The sequence below is a fragment of the Mya arenaria genome, chromosome 15 (genome assembly GCF_026914265.1).
Source record: "Mya arenaria isolate MELC-2E11 chromosome 15, ASM2691426v1".
Lineage (NCBI taxonomy): Eukaryota > Metazoa > Mollusca > Bivalvia > Myida > Myidae > Mya > Mya arenaria.
In genome coordinates, this window is record NC_069136.1 from 8623956 (window position 1) to 8644524 (window position 20569).

A 20569-nucleotide genomic window follows, 5' to 3' on the forward strand; every position below is an offset into this window, starting at 1 on the left:
ACGTAGTTTTTTTATCCTTTTACACAGTCGAATAATGCCTGAAAGTATACAGGGGGTATTATATTATCACACTTGACGATTGTTTACGAATAGTGTACGATTCTAACAAATTCTTCCCGGTACCTCACCCTGGTGTGAAAAATTAACTGCGTGCCAGTACACTTCCTCCGTTTTAAAGCGGGACGGTATGTCTGATTTTAAGCGTTTCGTTTTTTGGGCGATACTATTTCCCGGTCTCTCCTCGTAAAATCCGGTCTCATCCGGTCTCATAATTCCCGGTTTATAACTTATGGCCCCAGGCAACGGATTGTGTTGCTGATGTTTATAACAAGATTATGACAACCTTATTTGTTTTTATATGTAACAAAATGGTATAAAATATATAAACATTATGTCTTAATTTATGCAATTTGTTATAGGTCTACATTATTTATGCAATTCGTGTTTAAGGTGTTGAGAAAGATGCGATGGCAGTACAAATGCTCATGTTTTTTTGCATAAAAGATTGAGGACGGCTAAAGTATGAAGTAACTTAGAATTGCACCTTTTAAATTATGTTATGTCAAAGTTGTATATTGTTCTTCCTTTTTTGTTTACCCCCCCCCCCCCCCCCCCCCAAACATTGTATTTTTTAAGCATTAATGATTACAATTGAAAAATTCCATGTTTGCATATCCGACTCATATCGATACGATACAATATATATAGGGTATGAACCGAACAGTGCGTGTGTAATAAAAAAACTGGCTTATCCGTTTATCATGCCCTTAACGAGGGACATTCGCTAATCTCTGAAACGCGTTGTATAACGCATTTACACCTTTCATGGTTTGACATTATTGTGTATTGTCATAAACCTGTTATGAAGAGTTCCTTGACAAAATAAAATGATAATAAATAAACTTCTGAAATATTCGGCAGGCTATTTTACAAATGAAATATAACTTACAAGATACAAGAATCTTTATTTAAAGTCGTCATGATCGGTGGAACTACGATGCTCCTAATTTATAAAAAGGAACAAATCTCAACTTATAAAAGTTCCACGACTTCTATAACAACCAAATGTACATGCCTGTGGTGTCTTTGCAACTGCTAATGCTGTGGATTTTTGTTTTAAGAATGGTTATGTAAATACAAATGTCAATTTCGTTTTAAGTGAAATGAGGGAACAGCTGTCTAGAAAATAAAAAAAAATCCGTTTCATAAAGAAAATGAAAAGTCGCGATCCCTTTGACTTTCAAATTAAAAACATTCTGTTCATGTGAAATGCCAGCATTCGTCGATAGTTTAGTTATTTGCGAAAATAGAACATGCAGGAAAAAATTCCACATGAAATGCGTCGGCATAAAAATTAAAATTAGACTATCAGTTGGCAGAAATACATAAGGCAACTGGTCGTGGAAGCGCATCTGCTGCAACAAAATCAATAGTTAAACAAAAGAAGGATAATAGAATTCCTGAAGTACTGAGTTAACTTACAAATTTGATTTACATGTAGTCAACCATTGTTTCTTTTTGTATTACTATTATTAATAGTATACTTATAACTGAATTTAATTTAAAAAACACACACACACACAATGTGTTTGTTATTCATGACATTAATTTTAGTACATGTGCATACTTCATGTTTTCATCTTTGCCTTAATTTATTATATGTTTTATTGATATAAATATGAAATAAATGGTGACATAATTATCATCAAATATCTAATGTTTTAATCAACTGTAATCTTTTGTAATCCTATTACCCCCTGCGGTCATTAACACCTTTTGATCACGCCCGATAGCTACTATACAATTTGGAAAACAGAGACCGGAGGAGACCGGGACCGGATGAGACCGGGACCGGGAAATAGTATCGCCCTGGTTTTTTGCTGATGCAAGCGTCTATGAAACTGACAGCAAACGCAAGATGAGGGGATTTTCTAAACTGCTCGAGGGAATCGTGAAATACACGCTTTTCGACAAGAGTCATACTTTGTTTAAACTGAAAGTTGTTGGCGAACATCCAAATGTAATTGCATTTTGCACAATATTCGGTAACACTCAAGCTGTTCCAGTAGATATTTTGTGAAAACTGAACTACATCGAATGCAAAGCAAAGGTGAAGGTCATGTAAATCGGCCTTGGAAAACTCCAAACTCTCAAGATTACATTGTAAAATAATGATTTTAAAATCTGAACCATTGCATGCTACAATTTGATTTTAAGCAGAATCTCAGATATCATGTTCATTGTTTCTGCTGTATTATGGTACCAGTTTAGTCCAAATAATTGTACGTTGACGGATTATTTTAGATTTTTGATATGGCAAATCCTTCATGTACAAATTGTTTAGTATCAAAAGTGGGTAGTTGTTCCGATCAGGATTCGGGGTTAAAGCATATAGCGTCTATAAAATATCATAAAAACAAGAAATATTACCAGATAATGTTATTTTATATTAGTTCCGTACACAAAAAATAAATATCCAACTTATATTATGAGTTTGACAGCTTTTCTTCATTTCATTCTGTCAAAACATAATGATATATACATGAAGGGCACCTGCAAGGCTTCAGGGCACAGTTTTAAATCGCTCGGAACATTTCGGCCATGGCCGAGTTGTTACGATTGTATAACGAGGTCTATCTCGAAGCTTTGTCGGAGGAGGCGGAGTTATTACGATTGTATCGAGTTGTTCCCCTTCGCATAATTGTTTTCTGTGTCAGTCAACTTTCGTTTTATTGGAAAGGTAAACAACTTGTTTTAATGCATTAAATGCTTGTTTCAACCATAAAATACTTCACTTAAAACAATTTCAATATTTTTAAAACACCCCCGTTTTTTGCACATTCCCGTTTAGACGTTAGGGATTGGAAGAATCCCGTATAACACGTCTAATATTTAAGACTAGGTACCAGTTAAGTGGGGAGGGCGCAAGTCTCTTTTAGTCGAGTTTTCTTGGTGCAATTTACTGCCTTCTAAAGTCTGTTTCCCCTTCCAAAAAAATTGTCAATTTTTCCCTGAAATTAATATTTTTTCACAATTTGATAAATGCAGATTACATTTATGAACTTGTTTTTTTCCACAAAGTCAACTTTTTTCCAAATTTGCAGGGCACAGTTTGTGAAAATAATTCCAAAAAACATTCACTGCAATATTCTTGGTCAAATTTGGTAAGATCCAGTTCGGTACCACTTTTTCACCCACCATGTAATTCTGTTAAACAATTGCATTATATTATTTTTTATATATTCAGGCTTCCCGCTGGCGTTCACCATTCTCACCATTTGGGACAAAATTGCAAAAGAGGCGACAATTTTTCAAATAAGGCGAATTTATGGAGACAACGATTTAAAAGATTTTTTTTCTTAAAATGACGTAAGCTGCTCCCATGCGGCTGCATGATAATCGATTCAGTCACTATAACAAATCGAGCACATCCGCCTGTTGTGACAACAAATCCGATAATATGGGCATGCAGTCACAGCCTAGTTAACAACTGGCTAATTATTGCGGAATTTTATTGCTTTCACAGATTAACAATGACATCCTTTAATTATTATGGCTCATAGTAGCAAAAACAATTTTAATATTTAGCTCAACAGCTTTGTTGTTGCGTGATTAACGTCTTAGTTAAAAAATGCAAACCATAGAATTTTAGGTAGTCTGAAAGTCACATGATATGCAAATTTCGTTATGATGTTGTGCGCACTTAATTTAGATAAACTGTTTTTAGGTCCCACTTAATTTAGATAAACTGTTTTTAGGTCCGTGGTATGGCCTAGGTTTGACAATGTATATTTGTTTGAATTTCCATTTATATTAAGTTTATCTCATAATCATATTATTTAATTTTATGACACTATTGTATGCAGGCATTAGACAGAAATCAACATAACTATATATTTATATATGTCTCAGTTTTTGCAATATTTATTCATTGATGTACTTACCCATATTTTTTGTCAATAAAAAAATGATATGTTATAGAATGGCAAAGTGCTAATAACTTGTGCTTCTTCGAAATTAAATGTTATGTTATTGCATAACAATGTGCTTATTAAATGCAATCTAAGGCTTTTAAAATGCTTAAACCCCAGGTGCTTCAGAGCCTCTGAACCCCCACCAAGGCACTGCCCTAGACCCATTCATTCATTTTGAGCCAAACTTAGAATTTCCAATGACTTTTCCAAAATCAGAAAGGTCCAGAATCCCTACCAAAATGGTGGAAAAAGCACTGTTGAAATCACCAACAAACATTGGATTTGGTATTGTGTATCATAAAAGAAGCAAAATACATGTGAAATTGTGACATCATGACATTGCAGAATCATTAATGATGAATGCAAATTTAACTTAGAACTCTGTCACTATCAAATGGTTTACCATTTTATTACCAAATCAAATGAGATGTGAAAAATTTAACCCAATAATCAAATTGATGAAAGTAACAGAACATTGTCTTTATCATTCAGCTTGACAACAAAGTGTTACTTCAGGTAATCCAAGAAAAAAAGGCATTTAATGGTCAACTTGTTTTTAATGCCAAACAGATTTAAAAAATACGTTTTGCATACATCTTTTCTGTCATCTTATTATTGTACAATTAATAGTTATTGTGTGATTCATTTGAAAATGTGTATCTCAAATACCTGTGAGACTGCCATCAATGGAAAAATGAGGTTTTCTCGTGTGTTTTAATGCCCCCGAAGGTGGGCATATTAAAATCGCACCGTCCTTCCGTCCGTCCGTGTGTCCGGTTCAATAACTCATGTCTGGGCTGTAACTTTCCCTTGTATGGACAGATTTTAAAACAACTTGCCACATGTGTTACACATACCAAGACGACGTGTCGCGTGCAAGACCCGTGTCCGTACCTCTAAGGTCAAGGTCACACTTAGGTGTTTATACACAATGGAGTGCTGCATATAAGGACATAGAGTATAGATTGTCATGTCCGGGCTGTAACTTTCCCTTGTATGGACAGATTTTAAAACAACTTGCCATATGTGTTCCCCATACCAAGATGACGTATCACGTGTAAGACCCTTGTCCCTACCTCTAAGGTCAAGGTCACACTTAGTGTTTATTCAGAATGGAGTGCTGCATATAAGGACATAGAGTATAGGTTGTCATGTCCGGGCTGTAACTTTCCCTTGTATGGACAGATTTTAAAATAACTTGCCACATGTGTTTGGCATACCAAGAGGACGTGTCGCGCGCAAGACCCATGTCCCTAGCTCTAAGGTGAAAGATACACTAAGTGTTTATTCACAATGGAATGCTGAATATAAGGTCATAAGAGTGTAGGTTCTCAAATATGGGTGGTAATTTTTATGTTCAGAGGCAATTTAAAATAACTTGCCAAATGTATTTGATATGTGAAGGCAAGATCAACTTTTCATGTACTGACCTTGTTCATAGGTCAATGTCACATTCGGGGGCAATCGTCACATACTGTGACAGCTCTTGTTTTTTATTTAACTTTTCTGAGAATCCAAACTTAACACAGATACTTTAGGACAAAAGCAAAAAAATGTGATATTTATCACAACAATGACCAGTATGCCATGAATTTGCAATGCACATGACAGTTTTTCTAAGCCAGTGCATATTTGATCAATGGGATGCAGTGTCACAACATGCTTTCACAAGACAAAATGAATGACATTAAAATTCAGCTGTTATGGTATTAGTCACATACAATTTCACTTAACCATCTAGTTTCATTCATATTGGGGACGTCCAGCACAACTTGATCCATATTAAGAACATATGTTAATTAGATTCAGGGCACTCACTAACTTCAGGGGAAAGTGGTCAAAGCTCGTTAACATGGGAATTGTGGACAAATAGCAGAAATTTGACAAACAAACAAAAATCTGATATTGTTAATAATACTGATTCACCATTCAAAATAATTCCACACTATCACGGACCTGAAAACCATAGATGGTTTTTAGGTCTGTGACACTATTATACATATATTTAACTTTTTAATCCTATATGAATTTAAAGGTCATGAATGCATTGAGATCATCATATTTAGGACTTTTTAAAAATGCTGATTTCTTAAAGGGGAAATTTTGAGTAATGGGGGCAAGTCAAGTCATTATTGGATGTTTGTCAGATGTCATAGGTGTTACATATTAAATATAAAGATGAACATACACTAATTTACAATGTATTTTAAGCTTATTTTTGACAAAATGTTTGTTTTTTACTCTCAGGCTTTTCAACTTTATTAGTCCTAAACAAGGAGAATGGACAAGATGAATCTAATTTTTGAGAGAAAGTTCATTATAATAATTTTATAGAAATACATTATTAATGTTTGTTTATTGTTCATTTCACTTTTTGAAAACAATGAAAAAATCAGTTATAATATTGTTTCTTACTAAAACCTTATGGCTGCAATAATGTAACACTGTATCCTACATTGTTCATCTCATGCTTTTTACTGTATAGCACATTTGTGCAAACATAATTTTTGATACCGTTTAATAACAATGTTTTTAGTGCATGTTTTTATAGCTTTAAAGTTGGCTTGATTTTAGAATTATTAATCATTGCAAAATTGTTATTATCGTGCTACATACATTTATGGGAAATTGACTGTGTTTATTCTAAACATTTGGCATATTATGGCTAATCAGTGGGATATGATAAACATTAGTGAATCACGTTTAAAGGGGGACATATAATATGGTTTAATACTTGATAGATGCACAACGTATATGGGGTTAGGGTTAGGGGTTTAGGGTTAAGGGTTTAGGGTTAATGGGGTTTTCAAATAATAGCTACAAATAATGGCCACAACATTCCCCAGTTAAAAACAGCGCCACAATATATTTTTTATCTGTGAACAAGTTATATGCCTTTTATATGGCCTTTCATTGATTGGGAAATACGATAGTTTCACCTCGCTGTATATGGGTGTGGGGGCCAGATCAGTTACTTGAGAAGACTTTGTCCAATCATCACCAAATTTGGTCAGAATGTGTTTGGGCATAATATCTCAGACAACTTTGATAACCAGCCTTATCGCTGTAGTCACTCCAGAGTTATTGCCCTTTAATTATGGAGATTACCTAAGATCAGTCTTGTTTTTATTTTGATCCTTAAGTGAAATGAGTATAACATAATAATGCATTAAAATTAATACACCAAGTGTTCAACTATAATGTCCTTCTTTAATTCAATCATGAACACTTTTGTCACTTAACTGATGGCTAGAAATATATTAACTTTGTTTTCTTTGATTTTTTTCAACAAATACCTAATTTTCAGTTGTCACATTAAATCAGTACAGTAATTTGTTGGTTAGCTAATGGGACGGTAATAGTTGAATGTCCTTTGAAATTTGTAAACATATGTCTATGATAATAAAAAGCCATTTTTACACTTTTTCACCATTAATTGAAGCCTATCAGATGTGTTGATAAGTCTAAACTTGGGACTGTGATAATGTTTGTTCTTGAGGGAAAAAGCATTCCATATAAAACCTTCGAAGGGGTCCAATTACTCGTTGCAATAAATTTTCCACTTACAGTCACTGACCTTTTGTCAAGACAGATTGGGAATTTTCTTTTAACAGAAATTGAAAAAAAAAAATATGATGACATTTGGCTTAAAAGAGTATGATAATTTTTATCTGCTTTGGAGCTAAACTGTTTTTCGAAAAGAAAAAGTTGAGATTTTGTGATAGCATCAATGACCTATGTGTCATCAACATTGTGCAGATATTCAAATAAACCTGTGTAAACATGTTGCCATAGACAATATGCATAAAGGTATAGCAACCATTTATAATTGTCCAGTTCCAAAAAACAATAGACAAGCATGTGTTGGTCGCTCCACGGCACTCTTGTTAACTACCTACAATCTTTTTGCATTCTTTAGCTTGTCTGTCTTTCAAAGAGAAAAATCCAGGTACTGTCATTACTAAGTCTCATCAGCAGTAGATGTGTCGATGTCATTGTAATGTGAAAACTTTGAACTTGGCCATAACTCAAACTTGTTCTGAATTTGGCCATAACTCAAACACATTCAAGATATTGAAATTCAAAGAGGTATACATGTTGCCGGAGACATAAAGCATTTGTAAAGCAAGGCCCATAGGCCATACCTCTTACATAAATAATTGTTGAGTTATGCCCCTTTGTGATTGGAAAAAACAACAGAAAATTATTGGCGTTTGCTTTGAGGCCCTCTTGTTATATTATGTAATTACAGCATATTATAGAACTATACTTCTGGACTGATTTTGTTTTCAGCCTCTGTCATTGATGTTCAGTTGCATGGACAGCAGGGTGGTGTCTTCATCGTTTACCAACAGTGAGATTGGTGACAACTATATTATCAAAAATGCTGGCAACTTTGTGCCTTACCCCGATGATCTTTTGCAAATCGCCAACACAACCAGCGCTGCCGGAGCCTTGGAGTTGACCTGTGTAAGACAGAAGATCCGACATGTGGTTGTGGCAGGGCATTCAGATTGTAAGGTACGACTATTCTATTATATGACCATTTATAAAACAGGACATATTATAGTTTTACCAGTGGAGTACGGGGAAGGCGGACAGTATGCTGTCCCTGCAATATTGCTCTTGTCACTGGAGAGTTATCACCCTTTAATTATATTACCTAAAATTGGCTTTGTAAACTCAATAACTTTAGAAGTCTTTGTCCAATAAGGCCAACCTTAAATTTTTTTTTGTTTGGAGTAACCCTACCCAGATTTTTTAAGGGTAGGTAGGTAGGTTTTTTTTTGTTTTTTTTTTTCTCCAACGACAACTGGATCTTGTGTACAGTACATTCACTACATAACACTAGTTATTCAAGGCATTGTAATAAACTTTTGAACAACAAACATCTTAACTTCTGTTCCTTTATTTTTTTAATTTCAAAGAATTTCAATCTACTTAAGACTGACACAGAGATGAACTCAACAAAACAAACTTATGACACTCAAGATAAGCAAACGAAAATGTGAAACAAATTGGTTTACATACAATCATACAATGGCTTTGTGTACTTGTAGTTCACTTGATGAGACTGAAATCCTGTCATATGAATGTGGACTAAATTTTTCTGTTGCAGTCTCTGAGGGCTTTGACGAGACCGTTATTTTTGACATTTTTTCGAAGTTGTCGTAGTAGCTCTCCGGGATTGTTTCATCATTCTCCATTAAAATATCAAATACATCGTATCATGTGTAGTCGACATTGAATTTTCTTACAAAGTTGTTTTTAAATTTTTTATTTAAGTAATTTATTGTCACACAAAATGTAATTTCGTTCCGTTCACGTTCGACAAACTTGCAGTCAGCCATGTTTTCGAAACGCTCATTGCGATCAGCGATAAAAACCGAAGCTCTACGAGTGTGTCTACAAATCGAAAAGAACCGAAACAGAAGAAAAGAGCAGAAACAGAAAATAGTAGCGGAAAGGCGTTGAAAAAAAAATTTGCGGATCAAAATGCCAAAAAAAAATTTGAGTAGGCAACGATTTTTATGGGTCGGTCGCGTTACTCCAAACAAGAAATTTTTTATTTTAGGCCTAATCACCAAGTTAAGTCAGATTGAGTAAGGACAGAATGTCTTTGTCAGGTTCGATAACAGCCATGTTGCCTCTGTCACTCAAGATTTATGACCCTTGAATTGGCAAAAACAGCCTCCGCTCTCTAATTTTGTCTTAATGTACATCCACTTGTCACCAAATTTCGTGTCCTTAACCTAGGACGGGCATATTGTGTGGCAGTTGGCACTCTTGTTTTCAAAAATGATACAATTTATTTTGAAAATTAAACGTTTTTATTAATAAATCACGTCCGCTCATTTACTAACAATAAAACAAACATTACATGTGTAGACTTGAAGTTATAACATGATCCACTTATGTCTTGCAGTTTGATAAATAAATTTCTCTTTCAGGAATAACACAACATCAGCATTTATTGATCTTTTCCAGGCTATGCGACTTCTTTTTGAACTTCGAAATGAGATGGATAAGAAAACTGGTTCTCCTCTGGAGCTGTGGATTAAAAAGCATGGCGCAAAGACTATAGAAAAGTTTAATTTCTTGAATGAAGGGAATGACTTTATTGGGCCAGTACCGTACAAACAGGAGACTGATTCTAAATTTTTCAGTGTGTTCATAGATCCCGATCAGAATCACAACTTGGTTGATAAGCTGTCACAGGTAATGTTGGGGTGTCAGTCATTGTTTTTAACAAGGCTTGACTGTTTCTTAAAGGAAACAAATGGAGGTATTGTGATGGCCTCGGTGTCTTTGTCGTCAGTGGCTTGCAAAATCTGTTGCCTTAACTCAAAATTCACAAACTGTTCAAGATATTAAAATGAAGCTTGGTACTCAGGTTGCCAGACATGATACACACATGTAAAGGAAGGCTCATAACTCTGGCAAAAAAATAGTGTTGGAAAAACTCCTAATATAAGTGCCATATCCTTGGTGTTGTCAGCAGTTTTGACATGCCATTACCTCAATATTGGTCCCAACAGCACAAGACCTTATACTTGCCAAAAAATGTGATGAGGCTTACCGGGGTATGTTGTAATTACTTCCTTCACAATGCTTGTGGAACAAATCAGTTAAAATAATGTATGTCATAGCTAGAAAGTCAAATACTGTGAAATCATTAATGTTCGTGGGCATGAAATTTCGTGGTTTGCCGAAAAAAAAACAATTTCGTGGGTACTTGAATTCGTGGATTTTCATTTTTGAAAAAAAAAATCGAAGATGCGATCGTCCTAGATCGTCTGCATAATATCCACGCGCTGGCCCGTGATTTCCGTCTTCTATGTCACTCTGTTTATGACACTCGCTAATGTGGTACGACATGCCAATTAGTGCATATATATATACCCATGTCACTTATCGATTAAATTGGGAATAAAGGTAATAAAAGAAGATGTACCCTGATCATAAATACAGATAGGGGAAGCCATTGAATGCCAGTTAAGAATTTTGCAAACTGTGAAAACACCGAAAAGGTGCGTATATTTTACGTTCGGTGCTTAGTAACCTTCAATGTACTAGTAATCGATTAATTATTTCATTAAATAAAAAAATTGAGTACAGACACTCATCACGCACATCTTGTAAACTTGGAGATTTTCATTAACAGCAAACGTTTAAACACGTGCTTATAAGTGTCATTTGCTGCATAAAACACATTTAATTTATTTGGTTCATTATCTGTTAAAGGCATTTATAATATTTTAACAGAATAATGATCGTAAGTTATACAGTGAGACAGGTTTTAACACTGTATACTGCGGCCTCTGTAAATAATATACTAGTACTAGAGTATGTACGTAACAAGGCAATTGAAAAAGTGAATAAAGGGTTTATATTTCGTGGGATCTTGAATTTGTGGATCACCCAACCCACGAAAACCACGAACATTAATGCCCCACGAACATTAATGATTTCACAGTAGTCTAATAAGATGATATAAGATAATCTTGTTTCACATGTTCACTTACACAAAACACTCAGAAAAACAGACAGGCTTTATTATTTGCTCTCAGTGCTTTTGACAGAGCTTAGAAAAACAGATAAACGCATAAAACTTGGAGAAATTGTCCCAAATACATGTTACATCTTAAAGCGATAAAGACAATAATAAATGATTAAACTAGTGTTTTAATGGTTTAGAAAAAGTAGCGTAAATAAAGTTATCAGGGAAAGTTAAAAAATATAATAAATTGCTGTTTGAGTAGGCCTTGTTTTGGAATGCCTTTTTGTTAGTACGCCTTCATGTTGGTACACCTAAATGTTAGTACGCCTTCATGTTGGTATACCTTCATGTTGTTGCGCCTTCATGTTTGTATGCCTTCATGTTGGTTTGCCTTCATGTTTGTATGCCTTCATGTTGGAATGCCTTCATGTTTGTATGCCTTCATGTTGGAATGCCTTCATGTTTGTTTGCCTTCATGTTGGTTTGCCTTCATGTTGGAATGCCTTCATGTTAGTATGTATTCATGTTGTATGTCTTCATGGTGGTACGCCTTCATGTTGGTATGCCTCCATGTTGTTATGCCTTCATGATGGTTTGCCTTCTTGTTGGTTTGCCTTCATGTTTGTATGCCTTCATGTTGGAATGCCTTCATGTTTGTTGGCCTTCATGTTGGTTTGCCTTCATGTTGTTATGCCTTCATGTTGAAATGCCTTCATGTGTGTATGCCTTCATGTTGGTATGTCTTCATGTTGGTATGCCTTCATGTTGGTATGTCTTCATGTTGGTATGCCTTTATGTTGGTATGTCTTCATGTTGGTATGCCTTCATGTTGGTATGTCTTCATGTTGTTATGTCTTTATGTTGGTATGCTTTCATGTTGGTATGCCTTCATGTTGGTATGTCTTCAAAAAGAATCATGTTGTTATGCCTTCATGTTTGTTTGCCTTCATGTTGTTATGCCTTCATGTTGAAATGCCTTCATGTTGGTATGTCTTCATGTTGTTATGCCTTCATGTTTGTTTCCCTTCATGTTGGTATGTATTCATGTTATGTCTTCATGTTGTTATGCCTTCATGTTGTTATGCCTTCATGTTGGTATGTCTTCATGTTGGTATGCCTTTATGTTGGTATGTCTTCATGTTGGTATGTCTTCAGGTTGGTATGCCTTCATGTTGGTTTTGTCGTCATGTTGTTATGCCTTCATGTTTGTTTGTCTTCATGTTGGTATGTCTTCATGTTGGTATGTATTCATGTTATGTCTTCATGTTGTTATGCCTTCATGTTGGTATGTCTTCATGTTGGCATGCCTTCATGTTGGTATGTCTTCATGTTGTTATGCCTTCATGTTTGTTTCCCTTCATGTTGGTATGTATTCATGTTATGTCTTCATGTTGTTATGCCTTCATGTTGTTATGCCTTCATGTTGGTATGTCTTCATGTTGGTATGCCTTTATGTTGGTATGTCTTCATGTTGGTATGTCTTCAGGTTGGTATGCCTTCATGTTGGTATGTCGTCATGTTGTTATGCCTTCATGTTTGTTTGTCTTCATGTTGGTATGTCTTCATGTTGGTATGTATTCATGTTATGTCTTCATGTTGTTATGCCTTCATGTTGGTATGTCTTCATGTTGGCATGCCTTCATGTTGGTATGTCTTCATGTTGGTATGCCTTCATGTTGGTATGTCTTCATTTTGTTATGCCTTCATGTTGGTATGCCACTTTGTTGGTACACCTAAATGTTGGTATGCCTTCTTGTTGGTACACTTAAAAATTGGTAGACCTAAAAGCTGGTACGCTTCATGGTGTGCGCCTTAAAGTTGGTATGCTTTACCCTGTACCCTATTCTATGGCCAAAGCAATGAAGTATAAACACCACACACATTTGAAACTATGACTGTTAGAGTTTAATTTTATCTGCCAGACAAAAACCATGAGGCTTGGTGAATCAAGTCTTCAGTAGAAGGTTCAAACAGATAACAAGTTTAAATAACATATTTTAAAGTTTGGTATCAAAACATTTTTGGAAAGTGACTAATGTTAACTTCAGTATTGATATTAAAAATCAAATAATTACAGGTAAACTGCATTCAGCAACTGGAAAACATAGCAGCTTATCCTTTCCTAAAGGAACGTTTAGTGAACAATGACTTAATGCTTCACGCACTGTGGTACGACATTCATACTGGTAACGTACATTTGTTGAGTCGACAGCGTCAACGGTTTGTGGAGGTAAACGAGAGAAGTTACTTCGGCCTGATGCAGGAAGTCGATGCTGTGTCTGAAGAAAAAAACTAGAAGCCCCGTGTATTTGGAATACAGCTCTACTTTGGGTGTTCTTTGGTTTAAGACTTCATGTTGTGTGCTCTTTCAAGGTCATTAGTTTTGGACAGTTGTTTTTCTCAGTATGATACATGTTCATATGTTTGTGTACATATATGAATACATTTTTCTTGCAATATTTTAAATGTCTTTATGCTCATTTTAAGAACTGACAGTAAATTTATTGCTTGATATTGCATTTTTGTAGCTTCATTGCCAAAAAGAAGACACTGGCACTGATAAGGCTTTTGCCCAGACATATTGTCTTAAATTTGTGGGCAAGTGACAGTCCTCAAAATTAGTCTTTTGGATGAACAAGCTCAAATTCATATACTACTGCTTGGCATTATATATATGAACAATCCCTGCTGTATCAAACCCAGAATTTGAGCAAGCCCGGAAAACATTATATCAGTGCAGGGCTTGTGGGCTTGTGCTGTTTTTGACCACCGAAGTGTAACATTGAGAGTTTTAACACCGGTTTACACCCCCAGTTAGTAGCTAGTTGTCAATGGCCTTTCACTGACCATGCCAAGGTGGTTATTCAAACATACTTATAATGATATGTTGAGGACTTTTTGTTCTCTTATGTTACATGTCGCTGGTATGGTTGGCCTTGATTCTTGTTCTTTTGTACAGGATCTTGGTTAAAATTCAGCCAACTGGTTTATCAGTATCTTAATTTTGTTTTAGATATAGTAAGCAACTGCTGCTTAGATTTACTCTATTTATAGTAAGCATTAAATGTATAGCATTATCTAACATGTATAGTATCTGTATATTTGTCTCTTATTACATTGGCTTACTTATAGTGGTAATGAAATTTCTTCGGTACTTCGGAATAGTTACAACATAGTGTGTACAGTCATTACAATTAAGAAGGGTGGGGAAAGTGAGCTCTTACTCATTAAAATGCGACACGATACTTTCTAACTGACTTAGATTATAATGTGTTTTCAGCAAGCAGGGTCCAAAATGTGATGTCATGTCGATTAAATAGTAAAAATGGAATACTAAAGGATGAAGCTGTTACTTATTGGAGGCTGATGGGGGATCTCATTTGGCTTTAAATGTTGGGTTATAATCTGATTTAACTTTATAATGCACCATCTGTGATTAGTTTGGTTTTGACTATGTTAATTTGATTTGTGTATGTATGTGTAAATCCTCATGCCTTCATAAACTTGGCCCCAATTTCTCAAAAATGTTAAGGATTTAATGCTGAAGTATCATTTCATTTAGCCAAATTAATTAATTAAACTTTTTTTACAACACAAAAAATTATTCATCATGATAATCTTGACTAATAATTTCATTTTATACTGTCTAAACTGAGTAAAAGGAGAATATTATTGTGCATTAAAAAAACAGGCTTGATCCTATCATAAAGATTTTGAGTTTGTTCAAGAAGTTGAAGCCCGCTCTTGCGGTTACATGTTACTCAATAATTATGTCCTATATTATAGTTCTTACCATGGGTATTTTGTAATTCTATAAGGGGTCATTCATTTACATTATATGTATTATACCATTGTTATTTTAGATATGTTTTGATTTAAAACTATACACGTCTGATATTATTCATCTGAATGTTTTAATAATAAACACATGGCTTGACTCTAACCCTTTGATCCTGTTGTTTTCATTGTTCTCTCCAAGCCCACTTGTAGTTAACATAACTTTGTTGCAACAATGGCATAGCTGCACATGTTTGTGTGCCCGTATGTTCGTCCATCTATGAAGGGTTGTCCAGTCAAACCTGGTCATGCACTGTGAATTTGAATGAACTTGGCACAAACGTTCACCATGAGAAGCCAGCATGTGGCTAGCAAGACCCATGTCGATTGGTCAAAGCTCAATGTCACACTGGTCGCACATTGGTTGTCATTTTTAGTTTATTTAACATTGCACTCGGGCCAGGCTTATTCGGCGAGTGCTCCGATAAGATTGATTGTGCACAGACAGAATGTAGCCCTGCTTTAAGCTAACCTGGTTCTTTAAACATGCACCAGTGTAGCACTGTCACAGGGGACCCCAATTTTAACGTCCTCCCCGAAGCTGATAAGTATTATTTATTGGTGCGGCGGGAAATCAAAGCTGCAGCCTCTGGATTGATAGTTGAGTGTGGCACCACTAGGTTATGTATCCACCACAACACATTTATTTATACCTATGGATGATTTATAACAGTTACGTTCTTCGCGTCCCCGAATGTCACGTTGCATCAAAAGCTCGGCCAATGTTTGCAATTTGGTTCCCCGCAATCCGTCTATGCGCTGCGAAGCAACAGGGAAACCATATCAAACAACTTGCCAACGTTAACTAACATGAGCGATTGTAAGCTTAACTGAACTCGTGACAGTGGGTAGTAATATGCAAAAACTGTTTTTATATTTCAATGAATATGTTTCATTGCCAGATCTTCGATCGTGCACTTGACTCGGATGGATTGATGCCTCGTGTATTGTTCTAGATTCTTATCCGTTTCGGTATAATAATTCTAGACGTATTCTCATTTCATAGACCGCGCCTAACCGCATGTCACACCGAGTACTGCCTTAAAAAATGTCATCGTAAATTGTTTGGCTCCTAGGCTCGTTCCTGTAGTTTTTATTGTATTATTGAAACTGTTAAGGTAAAAAGAGGTTGGCGGTAGGAGGGGGTGTTTTTTAGTGTGTTTTTTCTGTTTTCACGTACGGCAATACGAATCTAACATCCAATTTCATACACATGAAACGGAGATTATTTAAAAGGTTAACCAAATTGGAAAGGTGCAGTGTACAATTGTAAATAATTACACACAATTAATGGTTGTTCATTCGAATTCTTAGTTACAGTATGCGTTGAATTTGAAATATAGAATTTGTTTAAAATCGTTTGTGAGTTACATAGGACACGTAACATCTGAAGAAAAACTGTTGTAGTACATGCTCGGCATATAACATTATGGGTCATATCACGTGTTCGGCATACAACATCATGGGTCATATCACGTGTTCGTCATATAACATCATGGGTCATATCACGTGTTCGGCATACAACATCATGGGTCATATCACGTGTTCGGCATATAACATCATGGGTCATATCACGTGTTCGTCATATAACATCATGGGTCATATCACGTGTTCGGCATATAACATCATGGGTCATATCACGTGTTCGGCATACAACATCATGGGTCATATCACGTGTTCGGCATACAACATCATGGGTCATATCACGTGTTCGTCATATAACATCATGGGTCATATCACGTGTTCGGCATACAACATCATGGGTCATATCACGTGTTCGTCATATAACATCATGGGTCATATCACGTGTTCGGCATACAACATCATGGGTCATATCACGTGTTCGGCATACAACATCATGGGTCATATCACGTGTTCGTCATATAACATCATGGGTCATATCACGTGTTCGGCATATAACATCATGGGTCATATCACGTGTTCGGCATACAACATCATGGGTCATATCACGTGTTCGGCATATAACATCATGGGTCATATCACGTGTTCGGCATACAGCATCATGGGTCATATCACGTGTTCGTCATATATCATCATGGGTCATATCACGTGTTCGTCATATAGCATCATGGGTCACATCACGTGTTCGGCATATAGCATCATGGGTCATATCACGTGTTCGGCATATAGCATCATGGGTCATATCACGTGTTCGGCATATAGCATCATGGGACATATCACGTATTCGTCATATAACATCATGGGTCATATCTGGGAGTAAGATATTATTGGTCCCAGGTCATATCACGTGTTCGTCATAATTAGCATCATGGGTCATATCACGTGTTCGTCTTAATTAGCATCATGGGTCATATCACGTGTACGTCATATAGCATCATGGGTGATATCACGTGTTTGGCATATAGCATCATGGGTCATATCACGTGTTCGGCATATATAATCATGGGTGATATCACGTGTTCGTCATATGGCATCATGGGTCATATCACGTGTTCGGCATACAGCATCATGGGTCATATCATGTGTTCGTTATATATCATCATGGGTGATATCACGTGTACGTCATATAGCATCATGGGTGATATCACGTGTTCGGCATATAGCATCATGGGTCATATCACGTGTTCGGCATACAACATCATTGGTGATATCACGTGTTCGTCATATAGCATCATGGGTCATATCACGTGTTTGGCATATAGCATCATGGGTCATATCACGTGTTCGGCATATAGCATCATGGGTCATATCACGTGTTCGTCATATAGCATCATGGGTCATATCACGTGTTCGTCATATAGCATCATGGGTCATATCACGTGTTTGTCACATAGCATCATGGGTGATATAACGTGTTTGTCATATAGCATCATGGGTCATATCATGTGTTCGGCATATAGCAGCATGGGTGATATCACGTGTTCGTCATATAGCACCATGGGTCATATCACGTGTTCGTCATATAGCATCATGGGTGATATCATGTGTTCGTCATATAGCATCATGGGTGATATCATGTGTTCGTCATATAACATCATGTGTGATATCATGTGTTCGTCATATAGCATCATGGGTGATATCATGTGTTCGTCATATAACATCATGTGTGATATCATGTGTTCGTCATATAGCATCATGGGTGATATCACGTATCACGTGCACGCCATATAGCATCATGGGTTATATCACGTGTTCGTCACATGGCATCATGGGTCATATTACGTGTTCGGCACATAGCATCATGGGTCATATCACGTGTTCGGCATATAGCATCATGGGTCATATCACGTGTTAGGCATATAGCATCATGGGTCATATCACGTGTTCGTCACATAGCACCATGGGTCATATCACGTGTTCGTCATAAAGCATCATGGGTCATATCACGTGTTCGTCATAAAGCATCATGGGTCATATCACGTGTTCGTCATCTAGCATCATGGGTGATATCACGTGTTCGTCATATAGCATCATTGGTCATGAGTCATATCACGTGTTCGGCATAATACATCATAGGTCATATCACGTGTTCGGCACATAACATCATGGGTCATATCACGCGTTCGGCACATAACATCATGGGTCATATCATGTGTTCGTCATATAGCATCATGGGTCATATCACGTGTTCGTTATATATCATCTTGGGTCATGGGTCATATCCCGTGTTCGGCATATTACATCATGGGTCATATCACGTGTTCGGCATATAACATCATGGGTCATATCACTTGTTCGGCACATAGCACCATGGGTCATATCACGTGTTCGGCATATAACATCATGGGTCATATCACGTGTTAGGCATATAGCATCATGGGTCATATCACGTGTTCGTCACATAGCACCATGGGTCATATCACGTGTTCGTCATAAAGCATCATGGGTCATATCACGTGTTCGTCATAAAGCATCATGGGTCATATCACGTGTTCGTCATCTAGCATCATGGGTGATATCACGTGTTCGTCATATAGCATCATTGGTCATGAGTCATATCACGTGTTCGGCATAATACATCATAGGTCATATCACGTGTTCGGCACATAACATCATGGGTCATATCACGCGTTCGGCACATAACATCATGGGTCATATCATGTGTTCGTCATATAGCATCATGGGTCATATCACGTGTTCGTTATATATCATCTTGGGTCATGGGTCATATCCCGTGTTCGGCATATTACATCATGGGTCATATCACGTGTTCGGCATATAACATCATGGGTCATATCACTTGTTCGGCACATAGCACCATGGGTCATATCACGTGTTCGGCATATAGCATCATGGGTCATATCACGTGTTAGGCATATAGCATCATGGGTCATATCACGTGTTCGTCACATAGCACCATGGGTCATATCACGTGTTCGTCATAAAGCATCATGGGTCATATCACGTGTTCGTCATAAAGCATCATGGGTCATATCACGTGTTCGTCATCTAGCATCATGGGTGATATCACGTGTTCGTCATATAGCATCATTGGTCATGAGTCATATCACGTGTTCGGCATAATACATCATAGGTCATATCACGTGTTCGGCACATAACATCATGGGTCATATCACGCGTTCGGCACATAACATCATGGGTCATATCATGTGTTCGTCATATAGCATCATGGGTCATATCACGTGTTCGTTATATATCATCTTGGGTCATGGGTCATATCCCGTGTTCGGCATATTACATCATGGGTCATATCACGTGTTCGGCATATAACATCATGGGTCATATCACTTGTTCGGCACATAGCACCATGGGTCATATCACGTGTTCGGCACATAGCACCATGGGTCATATCACGTGTTCGGCATATAGCATCATGGGTCATATAACGTTTTCGGCATATAACATCATGGGTCATATCACGTGTTCGGCATATAGCATCATGGGTGATATCACGTGTTCGTCACATAGCATCATGGGTCATATCACGTGTTCGGCATATAACATCATGGGTTATATCACGTGTTCGGCATATAGCATCATGGGTCGTATCACGTGTTCGGCATATAACATCATGGGTCGTATCACGCGTTCGCCACATAGCATCATGGGTCATATCACGTGTTCGTCATATAGCATCATGGGTCATATCACGTGTTCGGCATATAACATTATGGGTGATATCACGTGTTCGGCATATAACATCATGGGTCATATCACGTGTTCGGCATATAACATCATGGGTCATATCACGTGTTCGTCACATAGCACCATGGGTCATATCACGTGTTCGGCACATAGCACCATGGGTCATATC

General features: G+C 36.7%; 1 protein-coding gene across 2 annotated transcripts; it reads left to right on the plus strand.

Annotated features, from left to right (window-relative positions):
- The first annotated feature begins 1886 nt into the window (after window positions 1–1886).
- LOC128220533 (beta carbonic anhydrase 1-like) lies at window positions 1887–15164 on the plus strand. 2 transcript variants are annotated; one of them, XM_052928965.1, is made up of 4 exons: window positions 1887–2020; window positions 8268–8495; window positions 9963–10193; window positions 13553–15164. In XM_052928965.1, exons 1-4 carry the CDS (start codon window positions 1919–1921, stop codon window positions 13769–13771), a joined length of 780 nt encoding a protein of 259 aa, XP_052784925.1. In that variant the 5' UTR covers window positions 1887–1918; the 3' UTR covers window positions 13772–15164. The 2 variants fall into 2 exon arrangements, with proteins under 2 accessions (XP_052784925.1, XP_052784927.1); XM_052928967.1 differs by lacking the exon at window positions 1887–2020 and adding an exon at window positions 2154–2282.
- The last annotated feature ends 5405 nt before the right edge of the window (window positions 15165–20569 follow it).